Source organism: Mus caroli, unplaced genomic scaffold, assembly GCF_978045245.1.
Source record: "Mus caroli unplaced genomic scaffold, Mus_caroli_1 scaffold_11, whole genome shotgun sequence".
Lineage (NCBI taxonomy): Eukaryota > Metazoa > Chordata > Mammalia > Rodentia > Muridae > Mus > Mus caroli.
In genome coordinates, this window is record NW_028227266.1 from 73,697,017 (window position 1) to 73,720,995 (window position 23,979).

At 40.0% G+C, this 23,979-nt stretch overlaps 1 protein-coding gene across 2 annotated transcripts; it reads left to right on the forward strand.

Annotated features, from left to right (window-relative positions):
* The first annotated feature begins 3,310 nt into the window (after nucleotides 1-3,310).
* Arpp19 (cAMP regulated phosphoprotein 19) lies at nucleotides 3,311-22,374 on the forward strand. 2 transcript variants are annotated; one of them, XM_021172847.3, is made up of 4 exons: nucleotides 3,311-3,405; nucleotides 3,593-3,647; nucleotides 17,768-17,890; nucleotides 22,186-22,374. In XM_021172847.3, exons 1-4 carry the CDS (start codon nucleotides 3,317-3,319, stop codon nucleotides 22,354-22,356), a joined length of 438 nt encoding a protein of 145 aa, XP_021028506.1. In that variant the 5' UTR covers nucleotides 3,311-3,316; the 3' UTR covers nucleotides 22,357-22,374. The 2 variants fall into 2 exon arrangements, with proteins under 2 accessions (XP_021028506.1, XP_021028507.1); XM_021172848.3 differs by having other exon boundaries at nucleotides 3,385-3,409.
* Nucleotides 22,375-23,979: the final 1,605 nt, after the last annotated feature.

The window sequence follows — 23,979 nt, forward strand, 5'->3', positions numbered from 1 at the left end:
ATTTTGGGCAATGGAGCACTGCAGCTCAGTGTGTGCAGTCTTTAAAGTACATGAGTTATGGTGGCGCGAATAGTGTTCTAGCAGCCTCTGGGAACTGAAGTCTGTCTAAAGTTGCTTTGTTCAGTTCCAGCTTCCTACAGAATATACCACTGGGAGTGAAAATGGCCTGCCTCCAAACGCTGGCCCTTGTAGCTCCCAGTTCTGGTAACTTGGGCACAGGGCTAAATCTCCATGTGCGTATTTCCTGGCTTCTATTTCCTCTTTTCTTAGGTTGAACACTGCTGTAGGGTAACACAGGGACAGAGAATGTTTCTTTGTTTAGAGGTGGGACTCAGGAAACCCAAGCTAGCTCAAACTTGCTCTGTTGCTCAGGATGGCCTTGACTTGTTGATCCTCCTGCTCTGCTTCTCACGTGTTGTGATTGCAGACGTGCACCACCACACTTAACACCTTCTTTTCTCCTCATGTGGGTGAGCATTGCAGGGGACCAGAGCCAGGCTTTATGGCTCCCCTTGGCAGTGTTACTGGAGGAAGAATGGCTTATCAGATAGTTCCATAAAACAGGACTTTGCCCCTGAGGAATTTTCCATTTGCTCAGCCTGTCTCCCCAAAATTCAGATTTGCCCTGACAGGAATGGTGTTATCTATTTTAGGAGTAAATAAATATTGATTTTCTGTCTTTGTTTCCCTTTCTTCTCTGGCTGCCTGTTCTCTCTCTCTCTCTCTCTCTCTCTCTCTCTCTCTCTCTCTCTCTCTCTCTCTCTCTGTGTGCAGCTAAAACTTGCAGAGAATTTTTATTGTTTTTGTTTTTGTTTTTCGAGACAGGGTTTCTCTGTGTAGCCCTGGCTGTCCTGGAACTCACTTTGTAGACCAGGCTGGCCTCGAACTCAGAAATCCGCCTGCCTCTGCCTCCCAAGTGCTGGGATTAAAGGCGTGCGCCACCACTGCCCGGCGAATTTTTATTGTTAATACATTTATTTGTACAGCAAACAATAGAGTTACAGAATTACCGTATCATTGGGATTCAATGATGCTTAGAAGTCAATTTTTGGAACAGTGGTTATCAGCTTATCATTTTTATATAGATATTTTTATTCATTGTAGGAACAGATTTCTTTTTTTAAAATATTTATTTATTTATTTGATGTATGTGAGTACATTGTTGCTGTCTACAGACACACCAGAAGAGGGTATCGGATCCCATTACAGATGGTTGTGAGTTATCATGTGGTTGCTGGGAATTGAACTCAGGACCTTTGGAAGAGCAGTCAGTGCTCTTAGCTGCTGAGCCATCTCTCCAGCCCAGGAACAGATTTCTTTACACATACATTTCTCCTGTGTCCCTTGTTACATTTTAACCCCAAATTTACTCATATATATATATAATGTATAGTATTTTATTAATAAAAATACTAGTTAGATGTGTCCACTAGCCTGACTAGTACAGTCTCCTTCTCTATACAGGTCTACTCAAGTGAAAAGCACTGAGAGGCTAAAGCAGGAGGTTTGCTGTGACTGAGGCCAGAGTGAGACCCTGTCTGGAACAAAAAAAGCCAGGGACAGGGACACATGCAGGCAGGCAGATTTCTGTGAGTTCTAGAACAGCTAGAAAAAAATACTTTGATTCCCTCTCTCCCCCACCCCCATACAGCAGAGTTGTAGGGAAGCACAGAAGGTTCATTTGTCAGTATAGAATGGTAACAATGCTGCTGCTGCTGCTGCTGCTGCTGCTGCTGTTGTTGCTGAGTTTTGGTTTTGGAGACTCGCCTTCATGTAGCTTAGGCTGGGCTTGAACTGAAGTTCCTCTCTCCACTTGCAAAGTTCCGGGATTACAGGTTGCAAAGTCCTGGAACTACAGTTGATTTGGGGACAAACTGAGCCATTCTCAAGGGATATCTTTGTCCAAGAGTTAGCCTCTTAAACCCTTTTATCTTAAATTGTTACTTGGCCGGTTAACCCTTCCCTTCCTTCTCCAACAAGAACTCTTAATCGTTTTGTTTTTCAAACTGAAGTATCAGTCAAGACTTCCCGTCTGAGATTCTGCACATGCTGGGGTTTGGGGTTTGCTTGGCCTTTGTAATTGTTATTGTTGTTGTCTTGTTTTAGTTTACTTTTGATATGGGGCCTCACATAGCCCAAGCTAGCCTCAAACTCAAGCTGAGGATAACTTTGAACTTCTTGATCCTTCTGCCTCTACCTCCCCAGTCCTAGGACTTCAAGCATTGCACCACTATACTGGTTTAATCTGGTGCTTGGAGTCAAACGCAGGGACAGTCATTCCAGGCAACCCATCCATCTGCTACTGAGCCAAATTCCAAGCGCTCTCTCTCTCTCTCTCTCTCTCTCTCTCTCTCTCTCTCTCTCTCTCTCTCTTTCTGTGTGTGTGTGTGTATGAGAGAGAGAGAGAGAGAGAGAGAGAGAGAGAGAGAGAGAGAGAGAGAGAGAGAGATTGACTGTAGGTGGACTTGCATGTGCTAAGCAAACCCTCTACCACTGTGCCAGGGCCTCACTAAATCCCCCAGGGTGGCCTTTGATTTACTCTAACCTAAGCATACATAAACTCGCCACACTTCTGCCTCAGCCTCCCAGACAGCTGGGATTGCAGTCCTATGCCACAGGGCTCAGCTTTGATTTTGATGTCTTCCACATTCCATATCCAATGACTGAGGTTTTGATTGTTCTCCTGTCTTCCAGAACTGCTTGCATTGCCTTCTGATTCTTACTAGTTAACTATATAAGGCCGCCTTTGCCCCAGATTTCTAAGGGACGGGACATTTCCTTGGAACCAAATGTGTCAGCAGCTATAAGATGCTTAGTAGAATGACAAATAAATATGAAGCTACGGACTTGACAGTTAAGAAAATCATTGCTTTGAAAATCAATGTTTTGAGCTGACTGCTGTGGGAGAGCAAGGAATGGAAGCTGAATTGATTTATCAGTGATTTAGTGCATGGGAAATATCAAGGTCTGGGAGTAAAATATTGGCTTCTTCCCTGCTGTGGCTAACAGGAAGAGGAATGGTGACATTACTAAAGTAGTCACAATTCCTGTGTTATGGCGCTGTGCTTGTTGTGGAACTCTCCAGAGCAGTGGTAGCTTGAAGAGGTTGGTCTAAGAAGAAAAGGTGGCGCTGAGGCAAGGTTAAAGAACAGAGGAAGTAAAGGTGGATGGGGTTAAACTGAAGCAGAGGTACTGCCAAGCAAGCAGAGGACTAAATAGGAGGTCAGGGTTGTCTGGAAAGGCGGGGGAAGTGGAGGGGAGGGGGAAACCACAGCGCCACAGACCAACTACAATTCCCAGGAAGCACTGTGCGCCCATGGACGGAAGTGAGGTGAGGCGCGAGCCGCAACCTTTGAGGGAAAGAGGAAGTGCTCGAGCGTCGCAGGGCCGGAGGCGCGGGGATAGGTAGGTAAGGGCGCGGCGCGGGAGCCTGGCGGGCCTGGGCTGCGGGAACTACGGCGGGCGGGAGCCTGGGGCCCGTGTCGTCACAAGGCGGCGGTAGCCGCCGGCCCGGCGGGCAGCGGGGCAGGCAGAAGGTGGCGGGCGGTCTTGCCTCCCGGTAATCTGTCTTCTCCCGGCGTCTCTTCTGCAGAAGGAGCACCATGTCCGCGGAAGTCCCCGAGGCAGCGTCGGCGGAGGAGCAAAAGGTGAGTGTGCCGGAGGACCCGGGGGACCTGCGGGACCTGGTGTGGCGGGAACCTCGGCTGGCGGGCCCGCGGGAGCGAGGGCGGCCTGGAGCCCTCCGCCGACGGCTCCTCCCGCAACCCGGGAGGGCCCCGGCGAGTGGAAAGGAACCGATCCTCTCCCGTGCCTTGGTGTAGCACCCAAGGGTACCAGGCCGCTAGGACGCCGGCCCATGTAAGGGACCAGTTCTGTAGTGGGCTTTGATTTGCTCTCCTGAGCAATTGTCCCTCCGGAAGCGCTCGGGCCACTTGTGAGCTTGCAGGGAACTCTTTTAAGGTGGTGTCTCCATTCAGGCAGCGATGCAGGGCTCGGTTATTAAGGTTGTGAGTTGTATGGCCTCGTGATCTCTTTCCTAAACCCTTTGGGCTTCAGTCTTGTCGGTAAAGTCCCGGTAATAGTACCAACATCCCACGACGGCTGTGAGGCCCAAACGAAAAACCCAGCACAACTTCTGCTCAAAAAAAAAAAAAAAGCTAGCTGGTGGGCTTTGCATGTGGCACTTGACTAAAAATCGAGAATTGGAGCTTTAGGAAATTTCACTATCTTAGATATTTCTCGAATCATGAGGATATATTTGTCAACTCATTTGTATGTCTCTGTTGAAGGGAAATGTGCTAGCAGCACACCTACGAATTTGAGGCCTGTATGCTTATGTAGTGCCTGCCCATTCCGTCGTAATTATTATGATGCTTTGACTTCCAGGGTACATGGAGCCAGTTAGCTAACAAAGAAGAAAAGTCATGAGTTCCCAACAATTTTTCTTTAAAAACAAACAAAAAAACCCAAATTGGGCCTTTAAACCCAGTACTCAGGCAGAAGCTAGAGGGTTTTTGTGAGTTCCAGGCCAGCTGGAAGTACATAATGAAATCCTGTCTCAAGATTTATTAATTGGTTGATAATTAATACCAATCTGCTTTACTGTATATGGAATTTGGTCTAATGTTGCACTGTAGATTAGTGGGTTTTGCTCATTCCATATGCTCTAATCATGTCAACTTACCCTCTATTATTTCTTCCATTGCCATAGTTCTCTTCTGATAGTAATTGTAAGTTAACTGGTGAAAAGAAGGAAAACAAGGATAATAAAAACAGTAGGCAGTTATAATGTCGTGTCATATTATACTTTGCAAGACGAAGGATTTATCCATTCATCCTTTCTTCCCTCCCTTCCTCTCTCCCTCTCTCCCTCCCTCCCTCCTCCCTTCTTCCTTCCTTCCTTCCTTTCTTCCTTCCTTCCTTCCTTCCTTCCTTCCTTCCTTCCTTCCTTCCTTCCTTCCTTCCTTCTGTAGTAGGACCTCTGGGACAGCCTAGGCAAGGGCTTTACCACTGAGCTCTATTCCTGGGGTTCCCGCTCCCCCCATTTTCGTGAAACAGCATGAGAGAGAGAATATGTGTGTGCACAGCAAACACTTTCTGACTGACTATGCCCAGCCCCTCTTTTGTCTTTTTGAGACTGGGGCTGGTGTAGCTCAGGTTACCTAGAGAGGATAGCCCTGAAACTATTGATCTATAACCATGCTGGCCCTCAGCTTCCTGATTTCAGCTTTGAAATGATTTCACTAAGTTGCCCAGGCAACTTGAACTCACTTTGTAGTCCAGCCAGGCTTTGAATTCGGGATCCTCTAGGCGCAGACACCAGGTGACTCAGGTTACAAGCCTGTGCCTGTGCCATGAGGCCCAACTGAGCAATAGATTGTTTTGAAGCCCCCCCAAATGCATATAGTTTAAGGGTTACAGTCTTTCTTAGCAATAATCTTAAATATTACCTGTCCATATTGCAAAGTTTTTGGTATGTTTATAACTGCTTTGGATTTAGGAACTCAAAGGCCATGTCTGTCTGTCTTGTCCAAAGTACACTGAAATGAAGCTCAGTTTGAATTTGCTACATAGTAGTGTGGTGGGTAATTTTCTTTCTAAAAAAATTGTTGTATGTTGGGGGTATCTATATAGAGATCAGAAAACAGCCTGTGGGGGTCTGTTTTCTCCTTCCACCATGAGAGTTCTGGATTGAACTTGGATTGTAAGAATTGGTGGCTAGAGTCCGTACCCACTGAGTCATCTTGCTGGCCTCTGTTTAATTATTTTTTAGGAAGAGGCTCACTCTGTAGTCCTGGCTGGCCTTTAACTTGAAGTGCTTTGGCTTTAAGCCCCCCCCACCCCAAGTTCAAGGATTACAGTCGAGCTGCCACTACACCCAACTAAAATAATTTTGGGTAATGCTTGTTAATATGTTGCTAAGGTTTGAAATACTGATTTCTAGAGTATAAGTACTTTTGATTAAAATAGCCTAATATAGGGCTGTAGAGATGGTCCAGTGGTTAAAAGTACTGCCTGCTCTTCAGAGGACCCAGGTTCAATCCCCAGCACCCACATGACAGCAGCTCACAACTGTAACTCCAGGATCCAACACCCTCACCCAGACATGATACAGCCAAAACCAAGAGTGTACATAAAATAAAATAATTTTTCAAAATAGCCTAATACAATACCTAATATCAGGGATAACTTTTAATCTTTTCTCTTTATGCTTTGTTTTTCTCCTCGAGCATTTTTAGGTCTTTTTGTCTAGCTACTGTCATTAATACCAGTAAGAGGGTGTGGGAAATGTAACGTCCCTTTTTAAATGAAGATTGGCTGTACATTGTAAATGCCTGTGGCATGGACACTATCCTTAAACAGGAGGAAAATGTGCAAAGTCACTTCTGTGTTCCCATGAGCCAGATCACCTGTTTCTTCTGTTTGGAAGAGCAGTTACGTGACCTAAAAAGTTGATTATTGTCTCTGTACCCAGTTGACCTTCAATTAAAGCTTAAGTATTCAGCTAAAATACTTTTAAGGTTTTATAGTGGGTTGGCTTGTTGCTTCTAAAAGTTTAAGGTGCTTGGACCCTGCATGAACTAAGACAGGGTTAATGACTCTCCCCTTCTGAATGGTGTACACGCACACTAAGAGGAGAAATTCACAGACTGGTGGAAATAGAATTAAAAAGCAAAGGTTTAAAAAGAGAAGGAAATCAGATAGCCCCCTATTTTTAATTAGGATAATAGGTAAATATGTGTGAGCATAAAAGTACACAGATATCTCTCTTTAGTTTGTACCAGTCTTAAACAGAAACCTAAACGAAGTCAGTCTATAAACTGTTCATTGTAGCTGGTATTGTACTGAAACTAAATATCTAATATATTGAGAAATGGTAGCAGCTGTTAAAAGCTAACTATCCCATAGGACAGGTGATGACAAGTTCTCCTTTAATATAAGCTATGAGGTCATTTAACTATTTAGAACTGAAGTTAACTTAACATTTTAAAATTACCTCTAGCTAGCTATAGTAGTTTATCTAATAATCCCAGCAGTCAGGAGGCAGAAGCTCTATGAGTTCAGGACCAACCTGAGCTACTTAACTCAGTATTATACAGTGAGCACCCAAACCTTAACTTTGACCCACTTTAAAAATATGAACAAAACTAAATGCATGATGTATATATGTGTGCTGCAGCTTAGGTTGTTTGTTTTTTAAGATGCCATTAGCAAGTTTTCTGGAGATTATTTTAATTAAACTAAGTGACATGTCTGAGGAAAGACTAGCTGAAGTAGAGCTCTCAACTGAAATATTTGTGTTAAAAGAACACTGGGCCAGGCTGGAGTGATGGCTCAGTTAAAGAACACTGGCTGCTCTTTCAGAGCAATTGGTTTGATTCCCAGCACCCACTTGGTGGCTTATAGCCATCTGAAACTGCAGGTTCAGAGGATCCAGTGTCCTCTTCTGACCTCTATGGGCACATAAGTAGTATACAGACATACGTATAGACAAAACATACAAACTTAAAAATAATCTTTTTTTTAAAGATATGGGCAGGATGTGGTGGCACACACCTTGAATCTCAGTGTTCTGGAGGCAGAGGCAGGTGGATCTCTGAGTTTGAGGCCACCCTGGTCTACATTGTGATTTTTGAAGCAGCAAGGGCTATATATAGAGACCCTGTCTCAAAAAATATGTATACATTTTTGGTTGTGAGCGAAGCCTTTAACGGCTGAGCAACCACAAGGTAGCTCACAACCAACTGTAATTGGATCCCATGCCCTCTTTGGGTATATCTGAAGACAGCTACAATGTACTCATATAAATAAAATAAACAAAATCTTAATTTATATATATGCCATGTATGTATAATATATATAATATAATTTTAAAAGTTAAAAGAAGATAAGCTTGGTGAATTGTGGAAGAGGAAGGGAACTGGACAATATGTTTCAGTGTCAAACCTCTAGTTCCATTCTTGATACAAGTTCCCTCAAAGACTGCCTGGAATGGATGGTGCTGGGTGACCTTGGACAGTCCTGTCTGAGAGTAACTTTGTCTGACCCAATTGTCTGTCACAGGATGAAGTCCAAGCTCACCAGCTTGGTGTTCAACCTTCTTTCATCACCTTCTCTTGCTCTATCTCCCATAAGTCATCTTCTTGCTCACATTGTTCTAATCTCTTCTTGATGCTTCCTTCATCCTCAGACAAAACCTGCTTGTCCGAGTCTTTGTGTGTCTAAATCCTACATGCTTTTTTCTGTAATCAGAATTATGTTTGTTTGCATGTATCAGAATAATAAAATTAGTAGTTTAAACAAAATAGAAGTTAGTAACTTTTCTCTCGGCAAAAAAAGCACAAATGAAAGCTAGCCGAGGGTTGGGAGAATGGCTCTAAGTTTTCCAGTATTTATGTCCTTTGTTGCTGCTCCACCATTCTTAGCATCTTACTTCATAATGTAATATGGCCGCTCCAGTTTCAGACATCATAAGCTCATTAAACCATGAGAAAGAAATTGGTGTTCTCTCCCTCATGAGAGGCTTTTTAAATCTTACCTCTGATACTTATCTCTTAGTGGCTGTTTGTTGTTTGTTTTAATGTGTTTACATATATATCTGAGAACATGTGTACTCTTGGTGCCCTGGAAGGCCAGAAGAGTGCATCAGATCTCCTGTTACAGACAGCTGTGAGCCACCATGTGGGTGCTGGGAGTTGAATCCAGGACCTCTGGACCAGCCATTGCTTCTAAACACCCAGCCATCTCTCCAGTCCCACAATTGTTTCTATATAACAATATTTAACAGTATTCCCCAGAGTTTTAAAAATTGTAGTTAATCATAGTATTTTCTGGAGCTACTTTGTTATACTTTCTGGTAGGCTAAATAATGTTCTCTATTTCTATCCAGACAGATTTCTCTTTCTTTGATTTGCTCAGCAGGGTCTCTTATCCCAGCCTGGCCTTAAACTCAATGTGTAGTCCAGGATGAGTTGGACTGTGAGTATTATCCTACTGCACCTACCTCCTGAATATGGCTTCCTTCAGTCATATCCCATCTGTACTAGGGTTGAAACCCAGGGCCTAGTGCATAGTGGGTGGTGTTCTGCCACTAAGTTACATCTCCAGCCCTGCCAGCTTGTTAGATTTGCTCCTGTTTGTTGTGTAAGGGTTGTACTTGATAACTTATTTCCTGCACCTGTTAGCTCTGCTGCACCAAATATTCTGAGACTGATGATAAACCTACCTTTATAGAGATTTTTGATTTTATGGAAACAGTTGAAGGACGTTGTGTTCATTCTGGAGACTTTTAGTTACTGTCATTGCATGCCAAATACTGCCAAATAGTAACAATTTACAGGACAAAAGTGATTGTCTAAACTTGGTAACAGTCGTTGAACCTTCCTAACAATATTTTCAAAGGTCTGTTAGCCGTTGTTAATTGTACGTATTCACAGTGAGCATGGTGCCCGGCAGGCAGAGAACTTACCTGAGTGCTCAGACTTTACTGCTCATGCTATGTAACTTACCACAGGCTGAGAATGATGGCGGTTTTTATAAAATTATTTTTAGCTTACTAGAATATAAAATAATCGTCTAGCTTTCCCCCCAGGACTAGAGATTGAACCTAGGGCCTACCATGCACATGTGGAGCAAGCACTGTACCACTGAGCCACGATCCCTGCATCTAAGAATTCCCAAGGCCTTTTGTTATTGTTGGTGCTGATCTATTGAATTCAGAACTTTAGGGATTTTAGATTTTGCTTTGCTACTAAACTCTAGCCCTTAAATGTTTCTATGTGTGTATACCTAATACCCTAATAACACAGGGTTTCTAATATATTCTAATTATAAAACTCACAAAAATACATGTGTTAATCATTTTTTAAATTTTTATTCTTTTTTAACAAACCGCCCCAGAGATAGGGGACTTACGTGTGTTAATCTTAGTTCATGATTACATTTGATAAAAATTAGGTTCTGTTTTATGTATCGACTATAGGAAGACAGTTGATGCCCTTTCACCATTATCCACTTAGTTATATAAGTATACTTTATTTCATCATACATGGTAAAATATAGAAACCTGTTAAGAATTTTTAAATAATAAAATTTAAAAATCAGATTTGAATTTTTAAAACTATTTTTCTTTCCAGAATTTGACATTCTTTTTTAAGCTTTTTAACTTTTATTATATTTTATTAGTGAGGGAGAGAGAGTGATTGTGAGGTGTGTGTGTTCACACAGTGTAAATGTGCAAAATAGAGAAAAACTTGTGGGAGTCTGTTCTCTCTTTCTACCATCTGGGCCCAGGGATCAAACTCAGGTCATTAGGCTTGGTGAAAAGTGGCCCCTTACTTTTGGGTGTTGGTTTGGTTGGTTATTGTTTATTTGTTTTCTTTTTTGAGACAGGGTTTCTCTGTGTAACCCTGGCTATCCTGGAACTCCACCTGTAGACTGGGCTGACCTTGAACGCAAAGATCCACCAGCCTATGCCTCATGAGTGGTGGGATTAAAAGAAGTCTGCCAGCTTCTTTTACTGTTGTTTTTAAAGACCTGGTCTTACATATCAAATCCTGGCCTTGAACTGATGGTCTCACTTCTATTTCATACATGCTGGGATTAAAGATAGATGCCCAGCTTTGAAAAAATTGGTTATTTTATTTATTTATGTTTCAAATGTTGTCCCCCTTCCTGCAAACCCTCCTATCCCCTCCCCCCTCCCCTTTGCTTCTATGGGGGTGCTTCCCTACCCACCAACCCCCATTCCCACCTTACCACTGTAGTGTCCCCTTACGCTGAGGTATCAAGCTTCCACAGGACTAAGGGCCTCCCCTCCCATTGATGACAGATAAGGCCATCCTCTGCTACATACGCAGCTGGAGCCATGGGTAACTCTGTGGTTGGTGGTTTAGTCCCTGGGAGCTGTGGTTGGTCAGGTTGGTTGATATTGTTGTTCTTCCTATGAGATTGCAATCCCCTTCAGCTCCTTCAGTCCTTTCTCTAGCTCTTCTGCTGGGGTCCCTGAATGCCCAGCTTTTAACATGGTCTCATTTTGTAGCCCTGGCTGGCCTGGAAAGTGGTAGGATGCCTAAGCTGTACTCAAACTTGTAATCTTGCCTGGACTGTTTGGCTCTTCCCTTTGTTTTGTTGCTCTACTACTTTGTCTTCACTAATTGCTCCTTTTTAGTTCCTTTTAACTAGTTTCTTTGCTTATTGTCCTTCCCTGCCTGCTGCTGTGGATTAAACTCAGGTCTTCCTGCTTGCCACGCTACTGGTCTACCACTAAGTTAAGTCTGTAGACATATACAACATACATAGTCTTCGTGAGAGTTCCTTTTGTTTTGAGGCAGAGTATCACTGCCCAGGCTGGCCCAGAACTCACCTGCTGACTCACACACACAACTAACTCTCTCTCTCTCTCTCTCTCACTCTCTCACTCACTCTCACTCTCTCTCACTCTCACTCTCATTCACTCTAAAATATTTTATCTGGGACTGGTGAGATGGCTTCTCGATAGCTTGGAGTATTAAGGTTCTTGCCTGCAAGCCTGACAACTTGAGTTTGATCTCCAGGTTCCACATGGTGGAAAGAGAACAGACTCCTACAGGTTATATCCTCTGACTACCACACGTTATTGTGACATGCACATGCCTCCACACTCACATACATACATAAATGTAAAAACAGTTACTTGGATCTATCTATCTATCTCTGTCTAGATCTAGATCTAGATATAAAATCAAGTACTTCAAGTACTTGTAAGGTAAAACTCTCTCTGCTTTGGGGAAGGTCTCAGTAAGTTTACCCAGGCTCACCCTCTCAAGTCATCTCTGGCTCTGAGACCAGAACTAGATGTATCTGTAACCACACCCAACTAATGATGTCTACCTGGTACATAAATGTGCTGGTTTCAGCCTCTTTTCTTCTTGCCTAACAGGTTGTCAGCTGCTCACATGGATTAATATGGGAGAGACCAGTTTCTAGGATCTGCCTAAATTCAGACAGAAATTATCTTTTGTAGCAGCAGAGTCCACAGTAACCACCTTCTCTGTCCCTTACACTGCTCATAGTTGAATTAACAGAAATTATCACTGAAACCTTGCTGACATGCCAATCACCTCCAAGGTGGAGATTCCAAAGCCCAGGCTTTCACTTCTTAGGTTAGTGCAGATTCTGTAAACAGCCCTATTCCTGAGTGGGCTTCTAATGCTGGTTAGGTTTTCTTCAAGGACAAAAATAATAGTGATTTTCTTCAAACCCTATTGTAGTGCTAGGACCTACCTGCAAGGATCAGGCATCTGTGTGCAGGTTATACAGGGCACAGGCTTGTACCTTATCATTATTAGAGACTAGTAAATAGCAATAGCTATCCCATGCCCACCATGGGAACTACACAGAGACCAAGGCCTCTGTATTTCCTTTTGTTTTGTTTGTCTTTTTGAGGCAGTTTCTTTGTGTAGCTCTAGCTGTTCTGGAACTCTTCTTCTGTAGACCAGGCTGGCCTCCAACTCAGAAATCCACTTGCTTCTGCTATGATAAAGGCCTGTGCCACTTCCACCTACCTGGCTTGCTTCTGTATTTCTAATTATACTTTTGTCTAGGATCTATGTTTCTCAATATTGATAACAGTTGCACTAGCTCTTATTTGGTTAGGTCTTACCTAATATGTTATCTCCCCTGAGTTACTTTCTGCCTATGTCACTTACTTTAAATTTTACTCAGTAAGTAGCTAGTTTTTTTGTTTGTTTGTTTGTTTGTAATCCAGCTATGACTTTATATCTGTTGATTTATTAGCTTATTTTGGCCTTTTGAGCAGGTTGTCCTGGTACATGCTCCGCTAACCAAGCTTGTGAACTTTCAGCAATCCTTTTGGCTCTGTCTCTTGAACACTGGGATTACAGGCATGACTTATCTCTCCTAGCTTCCAGACACAGATGTAAATGGACAGGCCATTGTGTGATCATTAACACTTTAGGATTTTTTTTCTTCCATCTCACCCTTGCTCCTTTTTTATTGCATTATGTTTGTATTCTGTTCCTTTCTTATTGTACGTGCAAGCGTGCATGTTGTATCTAGTCCCATTATTGTTTCATTAAGTCCCCTGTTGATTTTCTTTCTCTACTATTAAACTACCAATTTGGAAGTTTTATGCTTTATTTTTGTTTAGTTAGTCCCCTTTAGAATCTCATTATATCCTGGTCGGTGGTGGCACATGCCTTTAAAGCACTTGGAAGGCAGAGGCAGGCTTATCTCTGTGAATTGAAGGCCAGCCTGGTCTATAGATGGAGTTTCAGGACAGCCAGGGCTACACAGAATGACTGTCTGGAAAAAAAAAAAAGAAAGAAAGAAAACTTTATTATGCATCTTTATCAAACTGTTAATTGAGTATGATCACTTCTGTATTAATTTCTTTTCTCATGGCTCTGACTCAGTAGCAAAAGAAAGTAACTTAGAGCAAGGGTTTATCTTTGCTCTGCAGTTGAAGATGCAGCCCACATGAACCAATGTACTTACAGCCAGGAAGCAGAGATGAATTTTGGTGTTCACCCTTCCTCCTTTTCCTTACCCCCAATATTTAGTGTAAGTGCATGTGTGTTGTGTTGTGTGTTAAGTGTACATGTGAAGGCCAGAGGAGGGCATCACACACAGCCCCTGGCACTGGAGTGACAAGTGCTTATGCAGCACCTGCCTTATTACTTGGGTGTCAGGTTCCAAATTCCAGTCTTCACAACTGCACAGTTTCGCTTAGACCACTGAGCAATCTCTTTAGTCTACTTCCTTTTTTAAAACACACAGTCTAGAACCCCAGCCTATGAAATGATATTGACAACATCTAGGGTAGATCTTGCCTCCTAGTTAATCCATCCACAAGCTATCTTATAGATGTGCCTAGAGAGTCTGTTACTGTCAAGTTTGACAGTCAGAATAAGCCATCATGACTGTTCCAAATTACAAACATGTACATTTTAAAAATACTATTCTATTATGTATTTTTCTTTTTGTCTGATTTTGTTTTTGCAGCACTTGGAATTGAACCTGTTGCCCTGCCCTTTCTTGGCAGTGCTCCATACTAAGCTACAGCCCAGCCCTTTATTGTTGCCTGCCCTCTCTCACTCTCAAATGATAAAACTGTGAGCCCAGGGCCTCTGTGCTCTCTGACACTGGCTACATCCCAGGCCCTGTTTTTACCCCTTTGCAAAAGACATCCAGGGTGTAATATTTAATTTATGAATATGTATCCTATTTTTTGTTTGTTTGCTTTATATTTCCTTCTCTTTATCTCAAGCCTTTCCCCCACCCCTTCTTCACAGTTTGTTTTCATCCTTAGCTACAGTAAATGTTCGGGAATATCTTTAATGTATAAGAACTTGTATCCTTAGCAATTCTGTGTCCTCTTAACATGTTTTAGCATAACTACAAGTATAAATTATTTCACTTGATTTTTGTTAAGCATTATATGAGGAAGACAAAAACAAAAGCTACATGTTTCAACAGAAAGAAAATGTTTTGAGGTGCTAGGTTACAAATTCTTGAAAGAGTTGGAAGAACAGAATGGGGAAAAAAGAAATGTTTTTAGAGACAGGGATTGAAGAATGTCTCTGACTGTGGGAATGAGTCCTGTTTGGAGCCTGCCATCTTCTATCCTACTGCCATGTGGCTTGTACAGGAGCCCTGATTGTCTGTGGATACCCTACTGTAGGAACTCACAAGGGCCTACTGCTCTGTAACAGTGTGACCAAGAGAAGAATGGTTCTTTTCTTCCACACTTGTTCATCTGCTGTGGCTGCCATTGCTACCTAATAGTAATGCAGTTTGGGAAATGTAGTTTTAGCCTTCTGTTCTGTTTATATTGTTTGAGGAAGCGTGTAGGGAAGAGCAAGAGTGGCTGAATGCCAGCACCACAGTGTCCCCACCCCATGAGTGTATGTTTTTATAAGCAAATCTATAGCTGTGGTAGAATGTTAGTGAATGTCCAGCAATTCAGACTTACTTAATATAAGGTCCTGCATCTGCACTAGGTTAAGAATGTTTTTGTATAGTTCATGAGATGTATTGTGGTAGTCTTGATAGTGCTTAACTACATTTTAAAGTGTAGCTTAGGCCAGTCTTTTCCTAACTTTCTTTTCACTTGTTGGATACAGACCAAAGTTTGAAATCATCTAAGATTGTACTGGCAGGACTTATTAATTAATAATGTTATATATTGACAAGAACGTTGAAGAATTGGAGTCCCTTTTTTCTTCCCCCATCCTTCACTCTCTGTCTTACCTCTCTCCTCTCACTATCCTCTCCTTGATTAGTCTCAAACTCTCGAGCTCTCAGGTTCAAGTAGATCTCATAAATATGTTTCGTTTTCTCATGAGAAAGTGCTTCTCTGTACATGTGGCTCCTGAAATCACTCTGTAGATCAGCCTGGCCTCATTTTTCTCTTGTGTGAGCATGAATGGGTACATGTGTGCTCCAGCATACTTGAGAAGGTCAGGAGACTCAGTTCTCACCGTCTGCCATTAGCGTCAGAGATGAAACTCCCCTTGTCATATTTACGTCGCAAGCTCCTTCACTTGCTGCTGCATAATCTTTCTGGCCCAAGAAAATCTGGTTCTGGCCAAAAGGTTTGAAAGTGCTGGGACTAAAGGCCAACAGTTGATGGTGTCACCTTTTCAATTAGCATTATCTAAAATGGGCAAACTAGAAAGGGAAACCTACAAATAGGGCCTTTAATCCAGATTTGCTTTGACACTGCAGCTCTGAGAATGCCAATTGGTGGTAGTAGATTTGTGTTGTGAAGGCTGAACTTGCCACTAGATGTCGCTAAGATTCTAGCACACCTTATTTTTGCATTGGTGTCTCCAGCTTTACATAAGTATGATATCTTCATATTCTGCTTGGTTAGGTTCCAATCTTAAGACAGAAATCATGTATAAAAATACATTTTGAAAAACTCCTTAAAGAACTTTCCCAGAATTCAGGAGGCAGATGAATTTCTGTGAGTTCAAGGCCAGGTTGGTCTTCATAGTGAGTTCCAGGTCAGCCAAAGCTACATAGTGAAACCGTGTCTCAAAGACAAACAACAAAACCAAAAAATCTTCTTTAAGAATGATAGTGCAGTTATTTTTCTGTGTAGACTTGAGCATATGATACCAGCTGAGGTGGTGGGCTTGTGAAGGCTTAGCTTTTAACTGTGAGAATGATAGCAGCATATTGACATGTTCACACACTGAACAATATCCAGGATATATATTGTGTACCTCACACTTAAACTTCTGGACATACCATTCTTGAATGTAAGAGCTGTAAAATCATTATTTAAAGTCTTATTGTGCTGAATACACAGGTAAATTTTGTATGGAGTATATGTGTGAATCGCCACAGTAAGAGATTAGAAGATGAAGCTGCAGCCTAGAAAGGGAAAATACTGAAGCAGAATAGGTTAGGAATATGGAAAGGGATTTGACAACAAAAGGTATTTGCCATTAGCACCTTTTCCTACAAAATCCTCTTAAGACATAAAGTGGGGTATAAGGGAGTTGTTGAGGGTCAAGTGTTGATAATACATAAAGTGAATAGAATATATATATGTGTGTGTGTATATATATATATATAATTTTGAGGAAAGTACAAAAAAGACAGGGCAAAAATCTTCTAGATGAATTATTTACTTGCTATATAAGAACAGTTGGTTTGATATTTATAGATTTAACATTTCTGCTATTTTACTTCGTAAATAACCTCAGAGACTCAAAATGTGCCAAAGTGTGATTTTGCCAGTTCAGAGAAATGAGTCTAATAGCTAAAAGTATCCTGGCCAGCTGGCCATCCTCCCATCAAAGGAGACCTGTGATTTTATTGATTCATTGTTCTTGTTATGATAAATTCTTTCCTGTAAAATAGCATTTTGAAGAATATATACTCAAACAAGATAGGTGTTTAAGAAAATAGTTTCAAGATAGTAAGAAGACCAGCAGTATAAACAGGTGATAGAACATTTAACTAGCATAATGAGCCCCAAGTTGCACTGTGATGGAGGGGGTACATTTAATGACAACCTTTTCAAAAACAGCATCCAAAACCTAAAAGTATGTGGGTTTTTTTGCTTTGTTTTGTTTTGTTTTGACATGAACAGAATTTCCCCTTTTGTTGGTAGAAACAGGAACTTTCTCACTCGAGGCCAGCCTTGAACTTGCTATAGTCTTCTGCCTCAGATTCTTGGGTGCTGTAATTAAGGGATGAACTCTCACACACGGCCAGATGTGAGGATTGATGAAAAAAAATACCATCATAGATAACAAGGTCTTCTAAATTGATTTACTTAGGGAAAATATGCTAGTATTTGAGCTGTTGTTAATGTCTAGTAAAGAGTCTAAGGAGTTTAAAATCATATGTGATTTTAAATAAGGAAATCACAAAGAACTTTTAGATTTTTGATAGTATTAGGAAAATTCTCTAAATATAGACAAAGAGCTGAAGAGTTCCATAGAAGGTGACTAATTATGAATGTATTATACATGACTGGAAAGTAACTGCAAGCAAGACTTGAGAGCTGAGCTATCTCGGTATTTTTATCCAGTGTGTGGGGTGTTATACATGCATCACAGCTATAATAGAGCTATCACATGGGACATTCGAGAAAAAAAGATAGAGGCGTTTGAAAGGTTCCTGGGCTTGATTTCTTAAAGGCTGTATTGCTTGGAGTTCAACAAGAAAGCCAGAGACTAGAGATTAAAAGGTGAATTATTTTCAAAATTCAGTTGTAACAGAAATAATTTACTTGAAATTATTTCAGGAAATGGAAGATAAAGTGACTAGTCCAGAGAAAGCTGAAGAAGCAAAGTTAAAGGCAAGGTATCCTCACTTGGGACAAAAGCCTGGAGGGTCTGATTTTTTAAGGAAAAGATTGCAGAAAGGGGTAAGTTGCTGAGTGCCATCTTCACACCTTTTCCCTGTGAGCTCAATGTGCTGACAAACTGAGTTGAATGTCTGTGTCTTTATTCCCGTATTTCCAGGTGTGTGTATCTCTGTCAGTATTTCACATGGTTCATGTATGAAATGAATATGTATGAAAAGAAGCGATTACAATGTTTTAAATTAAACTGTAAAGTATTTCAAGTATGTACCATATAGTACAGGTGATAATGTCAAAGAATTCTTACTTTGTCATCTTTGTAAAAACGTAAATGTAGGTATAACTCAAACCCACCCTGTATTTTCTGTGTGGCCCCTTTCCCTCTTCTGTTCAAAAAGAAACACTGTCCAGAGACGGGTATTTATTTACCCCAGCATCCTTATTAAAACTTGCCTGTTTGAAAGCAAGTCTAATACAACATTCAGAGGCGTACGGTCCTTTGTATTTGGATGAAATGATCTCTTGTAAAATCATTTAATTTGCTTCACAGTTCCTTTAATCCAATTTACACATAATTTTAGTAATTCAAATTACTGAACATTTTTTCCCAGAGTCTTGTCTGCCTTTTTTAGGTAGAAGTCATTATTTCTTAGCATGGGAATATTAGTGCTACTTGTTTTTTAAATTTCCTCTCCTTCTGCTTGAAAAATTTAGAAAATTAGAATTAAAGCATATTTGAATTCTTTCTCATATCAGGATCAGAGAATGATGGAGTATATGTGAAAGATAACTACATACTATATAAGATGCTAAGTACCTTAAGTGTATTAGTATCTGCTATTTATATAAGAAACAAGTCTGTGGGTGTGCACAATAGTTACATATGTACTCCAAAACAGTGATTTTTTTTAAAGGTATCAACAAATAATGTGGTTTAGTTTAAACATTAAAAAAATGAAAGGCTTTCAAATAATAAAATATCTTATATCTTTCAAATAATAAAATAAAGAAAATAATATTAAATATAGAAAAATGCAGAAATTCTGTACTCTGAAACAGATTCAGAGTATTAATTGTATGGAAATTATTCCAAAACTTAAAAACATTAGCATAGCTCTAAATAAAGAAATTTTACAGGAACTATAACTGTTAGGACAGAAAGTATTTACATCCAAGGTAGAAATCAGTAAAATTTAAATTTCATCATACTAAATTCAACCACAGTGGGAAAATATTTAGAGTAATTCCTACTGGTAAGCATGAAATTGTGTGTAACTAATGTATTACTTTTTTTGTGTAAACATTAAAATTACTCTTTATTTTTGAAAGGTTCATGGAAGATTTTATATAAGATTCATGGAAGTATTTTCATTATTTGACTAATTACTTATAAATTAATGTGAACTATAATTCAGTATGAGGGGGAAAAACCTTCAAATTTAAAGCTTTTTTCTCTTAAGGCTTTTACTATAATTAGAAGCCACATCAATGTTCAGCATCAAAGAAATAGTTAATAAGTTATTCCACAAGTAGACTATGTGGTTCTCTAAAAACATAGTTAATAAGTACCATGTAAGCAAGAAACATCAAGGTGAGAACTCCGTTCATCAGGTGTAGAATGTGCAAAGACTGTCTCCTTATGCAACTGCACCTTTAGGTATATTTTCAGCTATGACATAATCATGTTTGATCCTGAGCATCAGATTCATGTCTGCGCTTGACTGATTATTATTAGTATTTAGGAGAAGGTTTCTTCACAGCAGAATTAATATATCTTAAAGTTGGTATCGTACATGAAAATAGTTGGAAATGAAGGAAATGACACTTGAATCAAATAATTATATAAAAGTTGCAGTGTCAATATTTGAATGAATCTGTAATTTCCCAAACTGTCAGTGATTAAGCTTTTATTGTTGTTCTAGAATTTTTTCGAAGTCTGAATCACCAGGTTCTAGGTTTCAATTTTCCTTTGTCATAATAGTTAACAAGCTAAGAAACATAGTTTCTGCATTGTTTGAAAGGGCTGGGTCATATTCAATTACTATATTAGGTCATTTTCTGTATTGTACCCATTGATATTACAAAATTAATGTTATAATATTCTCACTGGGCTTTTAACAATAAGACCATACGCATGGTGAGTTTATAGCCCATCAGAGTCAAAAAGGATTTGAACAGTCTAGCCTGTGAATTTCTGTATTTGTGGCTTGTAAAGTACCAAGACTGAGGACCCAGTTCTAATAAACATGACTTTAAAGTTTGTCATGTTAGGTGATCACATGTATAAAATCAATGCTGCTCAGTTAATGGGAAGTCGGGTGGGGCGCTTATGTAATGCCAGCACTTGGGATGAAAACACAGGAGGGTCAGGAATTCAGTCACCTACCCCTGCTCCATAGCAAGTTAGAGTTTGAAGCTAGCTTGAACCTTATAAGACATTGTCTCAAATAAATGAATAAATAAATATATGTGAAGAGGCTTTTGTAAGATTGCCTTCTATATGATCTAAAGTATGTTTTAGGTTTTTAGGGGTTTGTTTTGCTTAAGAAAGGATCTCACTATAACTCATACTGGCCTGGAGCTTACAATGTAGCCCAAGCTGACCTTAAACTTGCATTGATATGTCTGCTATATACAGAGACCCCAAATGTGGAGATTATAGAGAGTAATTAGTATACATGGCCACTTTTAGATTTTTTTTTTGATGAATTCATGAAGTTTAGAAATTTTTAGACAGCTAATACCACTGCTAGACTGTGTCCGTTGGATCCTAACCTGAGAAATATCAGTCTCCTTCCCCCGCACCACCTGTCAGTGTCTGCTCTGCTGAGTTCTGTTTAAACTCCAGCCACAGTAAAATTTAAATTATTTTTCTCTTCAGAAAGTCTCAGTATGCAATTAAATGAGATCATTTTATGATTAACGTTTTCTTAGTATAAAATAGCGTCTAGTTAGAAACTGAGTTTATTAAATTGGAGGAAATCCCACAGTGGTTAGGCCTGCAAGATGACAGAGGGTAAAGGTTCTTGCTTCCAAGCTTGACAACCTTAGTCCAGGCTCCAGGACTCAAGAGGTGGAATCAGCAAACCAGCTTCTGAAAGATGCCCTCTGACCTCCAGACATGCTCTCTGGCATACATACCCACTGTATAAGGAGATGTAAAATAAATAAATACACACATATAAAATGTATATTATGTATCTATTATATATGTGTGTATGTATAGATATACATACATATATTATCAGTCTTTTTAAATTTGCACTGTTAAATTTCTTACTTTCTACATACATTAAGTAATACAAGTAAGAAATTTGTCAGTGTGCTTTGTTGTGCGCAGATGTCAACCAGTAAAAAAGAAGTAGTGCTCCATTTTTAGACAGGGAGGGTCTTGTGTCAGTCCTGAATATCTCCACTTCCTGAGTGCTGGGATTCCAGGTGTGCCACACATACCCAGATATAAGCAGCTTCTTGATTTTGGGGGCATCAAAATTACCATTTTAACAGATCAATCAGAAATGATACTGCAGCAACCTCAAAAGTACCTGGCCCACATTTTATTGTTACTACATCATATGAAGCTTGTACAGTGCTATCTGAAAGTTTCCAATCATAGACCCATAGGCCAGATCTGGCTTATCGAAGAATAATTAGGGGGAGTCAGCCAGTGAGCCCTCCCTAGACCATCCACAGCACTAAGCTGATTCCCAGCTGCTTCATTTTACCAAAGTCTGAGAAATCTTTTCTGTTCATTATTCATCTGTGCTATCATTTCATCACAGCATTATTTCCTTTTGCCAAACCCAGACTTTAGTGACCACAGCATCTGGGTTTAAAAGTTGTTATGACAGTTGACTTACTTGATCATTTTTATCTTTTGCTAGCTCTTGATACATTAGTTTACATACAGTAGATACTCAATAAAAATCAGCTAAACATGATTAATATAAGGCAGAACTCAAGCAAATGCATTTGGTTTTGCTTGTAGACTATCCTGAGGTTGCTCTTAAACTGTCATCACAGGCTTGCTTGCTTTATTTATTTATTTATTTATTTATTTATTTATTTATTTATTTAATGTGCATTAGTGTTCTGCCTGCATGTATGTATGCCTGTCTGAGGGTGTAGGATCCTCTGGAACAGGAGTTACAGACAGTTGTGAGCTGCCATGTGGGTGCTGGGAATTGAACATAGGTCCTTTGCAAGAGCAGCCAGTGGTCTTAATCACAGCTATCTCTCCATCCCCACAGTTTTATCATAGTGTTAGAGGGTTGTGGTTTCATATTTCAACCAAAGTCAGTGTAATAGTAACAAAGAACTTTTAAACTCTAATTTGATTTTTTTGTTTTTGTTTTCAGCAAAAGTATTTTGATTCTGGGGACTACAACATGGCAAAAGCAAAGATGAAGAACAAGCAGCTTCCTGCTGCAGCCCCGGATAAGACAGAGGTCACTGGTGACCACATTCCCACTCCACAGGACCTCCCTCAGCGGAAACCGTCCCTGGTTGCTAGCAAGCTGGCTGGCTGATTAAAGAGCTGAACTGCATGAGTCCTCTAATGTCCTTTATTTCTCTGACTACGTTACTTGCCCACTTGTGTTCCCTTCACTCACTGTGTTTGAGACTGACAGCTTTGCGGGTAGTGGTAGTGTGTGCTACAGTTGTAAGGGAGCATACATGTGTAGAGGTTTGGATTAGTTTCACAGCGCACTGATGCAAAGGACATGTAACAGCAACATAAGTAAATGACGTGACAATAATTGTACATATTACCTAGCTGGTGTAGGGCTGGCTCCAACAAGTAGCAAGCAAGTTTTACAGCTTTAATGCTCTGGCTTTCTTTACTTTCTCATGATTACAGCTTTGTATGTTACTCTTATTTAATAGGACCTCTGTTGTATTGATTTCTTCTGTATCTTCCTTTTGAATCTTGTAAGACAGAAGTTTAAGACCACAAGTTGGAAGACAAGTCACATAATCCAAACACAAGTAAATGGGCTGCAAAAGATTTGAGTAACTGCTTGGACTTGACGGCCTTAAACCTGCTGTTCCAGCTTTAACAAGAGCATCTTACCTGGGCGATATTTGCCCGTTCTGGTGTGACTTGTGTGACTCCAATGCTTACCAGCTGTCACTGAAACTAGTGCTCTTCCTCGTTCTGCAGTGTGTGGAGACAGCTTTCTTTGTTGAAGACGTGAATGGGTGTGCATGTGCACTGACTATTGCATTCACTTTTGTGCCATTTTTGTAAATACAATAGTTTTGCACAACCTTTTACAAATGTCTGTATTAATTTCACCATATTAGAAAGTAGATAATGTGCCAACCAGAAGCACAAAAATTCCTACACAAATCTGCCTGCCATTACTGCTTTTGTATAAGAATAGTTTACAATCTTGAGCATATTAGAATACCAAACTGAAATATACTCAGCCTGCTACAGAGTTAAGCTTTTTCATTTATTACTAATATTCATGACTTTCAGTGGCCTTGTACAAATATGATATGTTGCTTAGGCATATCTTTTGTTCTATGCAGAACATTTCATTTTGACTTTTACAAAAAAAAATTACAATTCATATAATTTATATAAAACTTTCTTAGTGTAGAAACTTTTTACTTCCACACTCAGCTTTGGGGATACTAAAGTACAACACTTGCATCCTCTGTCTTCTGTTATCTTCTCAGCCCCCATCTTCTCTTTACTTTGCTTCTGTGACTCCTATTGGGTTATCTCATTTATATAAAAGCGTATGTGTCTATCTTTACTTTTTAAGCTTGCTTAAATAAAAGAATTTTTGTGAGGGTTTTTTGTTATGCTGAGAATCAAACCACTGTCTCACATGTGCTTAGCAAGCACTGTACCACAGAACTACACTCTTATTCCTAAGAGAACTTTATAATGAAGTGAGGAGTTGAAAAGATTTGTCTAGAATTAGCTAGATTCTGTTAAATAATGAGGAGGAGCTAGGTGAGTAGGGCTAATAATTACAGTGATTTATGTGGTAGGTAAGACATCATATTAGAATATTTAGGTATCTCCTATACATGTCATTTTAATAAAATATCAGTTTACTTTTACTTGTGGTTTATGTATTAGTGGAAACATTAGTAGACTTTATTCGGACACATTTATTATTAGAGCTTTCCCC